Genomic DNA, 7422 nt, shown 5'->3' with positions numbered 1-7422 from the left:
GAAAGAGGACTATGATGCAGTTGGGAAAATTATTTGTATATCCTCAAATTATTTGGTAATCATCTTTTGATATAACAAAGAAAAAAGGTAAATGAGGAAGTAGTTTCACTTAGAAAACAACTGCTGTCTGATTTCCTTTGATCCAAATACTGAATAATTTATGGACTTTTCCATTAAATATCTCTTATGACTAAGTTAAAGGTGATACACGTCACCCAGTGAGGTACAGAAGCAAGCTTATACCAAGTCTTGGAGGTTTTCAATGATTAAAAGAAATTATCTTCAACTCACTTTATTATTGCTGGTGATGTAGCCACCTTTCTTTAATCTCCTCAAGATGTCTTTACGCTTATGGTAGGCTCTTAAATGTGGATCATGGAGACTTTTATATTGGTTTTCCAAAAGTCGACAATAAGGATCAGTCAGGTTAAAACCATAAGAAGGTCGGAAAAGCTGCAAACATGGATTTAAACATACAATTAATGAATTTTACTTTTAATATCAACCTATTAAAATACCAGATTGTTCACTGAAAATAAAGCATGCAAGAAGAATGTGAAGTGGGGAAAAAACAGCAATAGAAGAATTTGGAATGGGCAATGTTAATTTCTTATCCCTACCTCTTTTCTTCACTCACCTGAATTATTCTAAAAATCCACCCTCACTCAATTAATCCATCCCCCCACCCCAATCTCCATCAGCTCCTGACCCAAAGCTAGAAAACGGAGGAGGAAAGAAAAAGAAAGGGAATAGGATAAAATTTGTCTTTAATGTATAAAACTAATACTAAGATTCTCCCTTTTCCTCCTCCCTCTTCCAGATCAAGGCACTGCATTAGAAGGATAAAGGGATAATATCAATTATCATGATTATATGTCACTAATCTGAAAAGGAAGGAAAACAGAAAATCTTTCACAAAAATTCATTGAAACAACTCTGACAAAAAATAGAAGTAAAACTCAGATGTTAAAGATGTTACTGTATTTTGAGTTCTTATCTAATACAAGAAACCCAATGACTTCTGAGCACTACAGTCAGGAAAAAATTCAAGGTCTATATTATACAGTTCAACATATTGAAGAACCAATTATAAAGGATATTGATAGGGATCGACGTTTCTCCATATGTGTAAAGACCCAATACAACCTTATTAAGTGGTCATTAACATACAAAAGAAGGAAAATATCAGCTAATAGTCATAATGCTCTATCTGTTACTTTAGAGGAAGCAGATGAATTATTTAATCTCATCTGTAAGTTAAAACATTACAAAGTGAGGGGGCTTAAAATTTTGGGGGGGATGTGAGTACTTAGTCCATTTTTCAAAAAATTTCAATAGCAGGATGGTGATAAGGGGTAAGGGGAGAACCTCTGAAAGGGAAAAAGTAGAGGATGGAAGCAGGTGTGGAAGTCATCCGAATGTTGTCTTTGCATCCTATCTTTGTGCTTTCCTTTAGGTTTTCTTGTCCAGAACAACAGAAATTTTAGTCTAAAGTGATGTCAAAGCAGGAATTGGCTCAAGTGAAAGGCAGTTGGAACGTGTGGGAGATGTGGCAAACCTGAGAGCACATGCCCTGTCTGCAGGCACCTAATTCAATTTATATGACCCCACACATTGTGCATCAATCCAGAACTGTCTGGAGGTACCCATTTGTGCTCAGTCTGTGTTCTGTCTGGCGGTAGCCACCTCAGTCAGATTCTGAACACTAAGGAGCCTGGGTTGGGACCCTAAAAAGAACTCCATCAAGGTAAGTATGAGGATTCTTCTTATGTGGACAAAGGGGAGACTGGGGAACCTGATAGGATGCTAGTGTTCCTTATCCATTTTAAAGCTTCCTGGTAAGTTTCTGACCACTTGCTTAATACCAGACTTTAATCTCTTCCAAGCGGTCTAAGTTGTAAAGTAGAATTCCCTAATTACCAAAGCTTCCCTGAGAAGGCAAGAAAAAAAAAAGGGAATTCTATAGGGCAATGTCTTAAATTCAGTGAGACCAGATAAAAAGTTCATACCTTTCCTGCAAGGGAAATAGTCAAAAACATGAGTCAAGGAGTGGACTGTTTCTTTTAGATGTTGATGTTTAGCTGTCAACTTCTTTTAGATGTTGAATTTTAGCTTCTTTTAGAAGCTAGAATTTTAGCTTTGATGGCCTATGTTTCTCAAAACCAGCCCTGGACTAGTGACCTGTAAACAAACACCTTTCATATTGGGTTGCCCAAAAAGTTCGTTCGGGTTTTTCAGTAACATCTTATCAACTTTTTGGGCAACCCAATACAAACCCATTTAGTGTCAGGGTAACCCATCTGTTGTCAATTAAAATAATTGGAAAGAAACAACTAAAAGTGTAAATATAAAGCACTACTTCATTGAGGAGATTGATATCCTTCTTTTTCTTTCAGTACAAAGTCAGTCTTCAGGGAAACCGGGCCTAATTATGACTAAATGAAGAGTTTGGGGGAAAATGAATGTAATAAAGAACAGAGAACATCTTTTTAAAAAGTAGTTGACAAGTGAATTATTATTTGACAGGGAAAATGGTAATACAGCAAACAATATCTGAGGAAGCAGACAGAAGACAGGGCTAAGCTTACATAATAAAAAGGAGTGATATAGGTTTCAAGCATGCTTTAGGAAAGCTGGTTTGTGTGTATATGACTTAGTCAAATTGTGTGAGGTTGGCATATTTTTAGTTAACTTGCTGTATTCCAGTAGAAGAGACTTTTTTTTTAAAAGGAAAATTATGTATTTTCCAAAAACAAAATTTACTTTAAGAAATCATGTTTATTAGGCAAGTATCAAATATGAAGGGCCCCTACTCATTTATGATGACATCATAAATACTAGATGAGTAAGGGGTAACTCAGAATTCTTCCTTGTAGAATTTTTTGCAATACGGATCAAAGCAACTGCTCAAAAAGAATGTATTGAACCTCCTTTAGTGTTAAGTACTGAATCAAGGAATGGAGAGGTTTGAGAGAGGGGGTCACACTGAGGACTAAAAACATGAAAGAGTTTGAGGGCAGTATACATTATAACCCAGTAAGATTTAAATTATAAAATTATAGTGTTGAGCAAAATTATACAAACCAAGGGCAATGCAAATTATAAGGAAATATAAGCTAATTGGGGGGCTGTAATGGTTGAGAAGGAATCTTGAAAGATGGCCCAAATTCATAGTTGGGGAGAAGAGCAAAGGGTATGCCAGGTTTGGGAGGCAAGGTGAACAAAGTCACAGAAGTATTAACATGGTCTGTGTGAGTAGGTATAAAAGACCCCAACTAGAAAAAGCAGAGGCTCTGCACTGGAGAAAAGACTGGATGGGAAGGCTGGGGCAAATCATGGAGTCTCCTCAGGGAGACAGAGCCTTGTTTTCCTAATGTCAGGTTAAAGGACTAAACACTTTAATTCATTTCAACTCTACTTTTTTTCGCACTTCGTGTGTGAAACAGAATTCAGCTCACAAAAGAGAAGTGTTCTGTAATAACAGTTCTGTCCAAGTTATTATTGGTTAAAATCATAACATATAATTAAATGCCAGCCAGTACAGATAACCTTCCACCTTTCGACCAAACATATTTCTAAGTGAATTAAATCTCAATAAATAGGTATAAATGAAGTGTTATTATAAAGTTAATTTATGGAATTATATTAAGACAGAATTAAGAATCTAAACTTTCTAGCCCATGATTCTGTCCAAATTATACTAGATGAAGTTGCTTGGTACACATCCTAAACAATACCTTAGGATAGGATAGGTACGGAACATTAGTGAAAATTCCCTCAATGCATTTCGCGTGATGTAGCTAGCGCCTGAATTTAACAGCAGTCGAAAAGGAGAAAGAAACCAACGTAAGCCAATTAAACATCACTTTACCTTTTCACTTAATTTCGTGGTATAGTATAAAGGGTTGCTTCCTGGGATCACAGGCAGCTTCACCCCAAGAGGCAGATCCAGTAGTTGAGCCGCTCCGACCCCCGGAAAGTGGGTTTTGTGCACGCCCTGTCAGGTACAATTGGAGAGTTTTGTCTTTCCTTTAGGTATGTTAGCTTAGGCCAACCTACTGTCACTCCAACCTAAGGAACAGAAGGGTCCAGCCCTGCCAGACAGCCGGAAAGACCTCCGCTTCCGGGTTACCAGCTCCTTCCCGCCGCGCCACGGCCAGTTGCGGCCAGTGCCGCGCGAGCCCTCCCACCTGCCGCACCGCACGAGGGCGCCAGAAGCTGGACGGTTACGGTCCACAGGGACCGCACGTGACTGTCTGCGGCACCGCCCCACCACCGCGCCCACCAGGCCTGAGGCCTGGTAGAGGACAAGGACGACCAGTCTTAGCTGACACTCACGTTTCCGCACTGCTGGCTGTCCGCGGCCAGGCCGCTGGTGGCCGTCTTGGTAGCGGCGACGTTGGCAGCCTTGGAGCAGGCGCTGAGGTACAACTCCATAGCCGGCCTGGGCCCCTCTGCGCCTCCGCCGCCCTCCCCTCTCGCTTCCCCTCGCACCCCTTTCTTGTCGTTGTCCCTCAGTTCCCACCGGGCCGGAATGGCCGGTACCCCGAGTTCCGGAGGCCCACCCTCGCGGCGTCACAGGCTCCGAACATGCGGGTGCCGCAACAGCAGTGCCTTCCGCGAGGGCCGGCCCCTTGCGCCGGAGGCCTGGGCGCCTCAGAGCTGGGGAAATCGGTACTAGGGGCCTGGTCCCAGCACGCCAAGGTCAAAATATCTTTTCTCTCTGAACCCAACAGCCCTCAGTCAAACCAACTCAGAATCAAAATGTATAAAGCTTTGCTGGCGTGTCAGCTGGCTAATTTCTCCTGGCCCCCGAGAAGGTTTGGTTCCATGCAGAAAACAAACAAAAAAGAGTGACTGTGCAGCCCATTCTAGGGCCAGAGGCCTGGCTTTCTACATGCCCCGCCCCCTTCCTCCCCTTGTAGACTGTGACCATACCACGTCCCCAGGTTCCCATAACCTCGCCCCACCCCACTCCAGGTCCCACAGGATGTACCATCCTCCGACCCCCCTCTGGTCTTCCTCTTTCATTTCTAGCTCTCTTCTCTCTCTCTCCCAATCCCTCCTCGCCAACTCTCCAGCTCTCTTGCTCTTCTCCTATATACCTCTTTCTCCTCTCAACCATCCAGTCAAAATTTATAAAGTGCCTGACACCTTTGGACCAGTCATCTGAGCTGGGTACTAAAGGATACAGTAATGAAAAAAAAAAATATGGTCCCTTTCTTCAAGGAGCTAACCAGACTGTGAGTACTCTGAGGGCAGAGACTGTATCTGATGTCAGGAATTTGGACTTAGTCTCTTAGATTCCTTGGCACACTCTTATCCTCTTATTTTGGGGCCATTAGTAATAATACCTACCATTGAGAATTTGCTAACTCCAGATTCTGTGCTAAATGCTCTCTACATTAACCTTCATAAGAGCCTTGTCAAGAAATACCCCATTTTTTCAAAGATTAAAGAAGAATAACAATCACTATTAAATAGTAGCCCCAGAGGCAGTTTCTTAAATCTGTACACTCTACTTTTACATCTGCTCTATTTGTTTTAATGCCATGCAGTTGCTTAGGACTCCTAAATTTGAACGGATGTCTCACAATCATCTCAAATTCAATATATTCAAATCTCAACCCACACCTTCCACCGTAGAACAAAACAAAGGCCCTATTCTTCCTGCATTTCCCATCTCAGTGACAATGTCAGTATCTACCCAAAGGAGAAGCTGAGAAATTCTAGATACTTCCCCTTCAGAGCCTGCTGATTCAAGACTGACTGTCTTTGCTGTGCTGTTGCCTCTGCCTGACAGCCCTTTTCACTTCATTGCTTGGCTAATTGCAATCAGCCTTTAAGACTGCTTAAGTATTCTCTCCTCTAGTAAGCCTTTCTGACATTTCTAAGCTTTTTCAAATTATCCTCCTCTGTGCTTCCCTACGTTTTAGCACTTTTCCCAATACATCAAAAATGTCTCTTTACCTGTCACTCTCCTTTTAATAGAATGGAAACTCCTTGAAAGCAGGTATTTGCTTATTCGATTTTATATGTACAGTACTTGGCATAGTACCTAGCAAGCATTTAGTGAGTCCTAAGTATATTTTTGTTTCTACATACTAATGATGGCCCTACCCACACAATAGCAATAAAGGTTTTTGCTAGCAAAAATCTTTTTCTATGGAATGCTTTTAGCAGGACTTTGCTAAATTGTCTAGAATTGCTTATGGTAAACAAACTGGAATATAAAGATTTATGGATAATGGTTGGTTGGAGAATGTTATATAATCTGCGTAACCCAATATAAAATATAAATGTCTCATAATCTAACTGGCTCCTTCTATCAAAGTGAAGTAATGCATTCCTCACAAAAACCTCATCTGTTAACTTGGGCCAGAGTGCATCTGATGTGGTGTAGTAGGACTTGGAGAACTGTGCTAGAGGTCTTGGACCTTTTTTTAAATGTTACCTGTGCCTTATGATTACATATATCCTTGAAATTATTAGTAAAGCTTGATACTGGGTATGAGTCCCTTGAATCTGAATTATCAAGCTAATCCTTTATGTTATCTTAAATTCCAAGATGCATTGATTTCTATGATAACCCTTCTCAGCTTTCATCCTGTTGATTGATTTAATCATTTGATGCCCCTCAGAAGGCATAAGATGAAGAATTTTATATTGGTAAAGTAATAACATATGTGGGTAAAAATCTGAAGACTAAAATTAACTTGCCCTTATTCTCAGATCCCAAGACTCTCAACCCAGAAACAACTATTGATATAGTCTGTGTATTGTTATGTACATGCAGACATATCTTATGAAGCATTTAGTGTTCATTTTTACTGAACAATGTCTTGAAGATCATTCCATACGAACAACTGTGATTTAATTTAGTTTTTAACTACACATGTATAGTGTGTAATTACCATAATTTATTCAACTAGTCTTATATTTATGAATTTTTATTTTCTTCTGTTACAAAAATTCTGTAATAAGCATCCTTTTAAATAAATTCCTAGATTAAAGGGTATGTTGTTTTTTTTTCTTACAGATATTGTTTTGTTTCCCTCAAAGCAGTTATACTAATTCATCCTACCACAAACAGAGATTTGGTAATGTACGTGCCTGATCTTATTGTCTTCTTTCTGTCCTGAGTAGATATTTCTCATAGGTTGTGGTTTCAAGTAATGGCTAAAACTAGTTTTTATAATTTTTTTTTTTGTTTCAGAGACAATATAGATTCTTTTCCCTCAATTTTCATGCTCTTTTTTTTTTAATCTTGTATTTTGAAACCTTTACTCTGCTACCTTTAAGCAAAATCACTGGATAATTTTCTGTTAATGTATTTAAAGTTATATAAGCTTAGGGAATGAATAAAAGGAAAGTAGTGGCCAAATTGCTTATTATGGACTAACCGGCAAAATATATTTTTTG

General features: G+C 39.6%; 1 protein-coding gene across 1 annotated transcript in view; it reads right to left on the bottom strand.

Annotated features, from left to right (window-relative positions):
- Positions 1-4455, bottom strand: part of LOC103077447 (fibrous sheath-interacting protein 2) — a 121628-nt gene extending 117173 nt beyond the window's left edge. The window contains 3 exon segments of the mRNA XM_082931527.1: positions 292-453; positions 3872-3997; positions 4339-4455. Of these exon segments, the coding sequence (XP_082787653.1) occupies positions 292-453; positions 3872-3997; positions 4339-4437 (387 nt within the window). The 5' untranslated portion in view covers positions 4438-4455.
- Positions 4456-7422: the final 2967 nt, after the last annotated feature.

Source organism: Lipotes vexillifer, unplaced genomic scaffold, assembly GCF_000442215.2.
Source record: "Lipotes vexillifer unplaced genomic scaffold, Lipotes_vexillifer_v1.1 scaffold363, whole genome shotgun sequence".
NCBI classification, from domain to species: domain Eukaryota; kingdom Metazoa; phylum Chordata; class Mammalia; order Artiodactyla; family Lipotidae; genus Lipotes; species Lipotes vexillifer.
The sequence above is the reverse complement of the archived record's forward strand: the minus strand, read 5'-3'. Positions and strand labels throughout refer to the sequence as shown.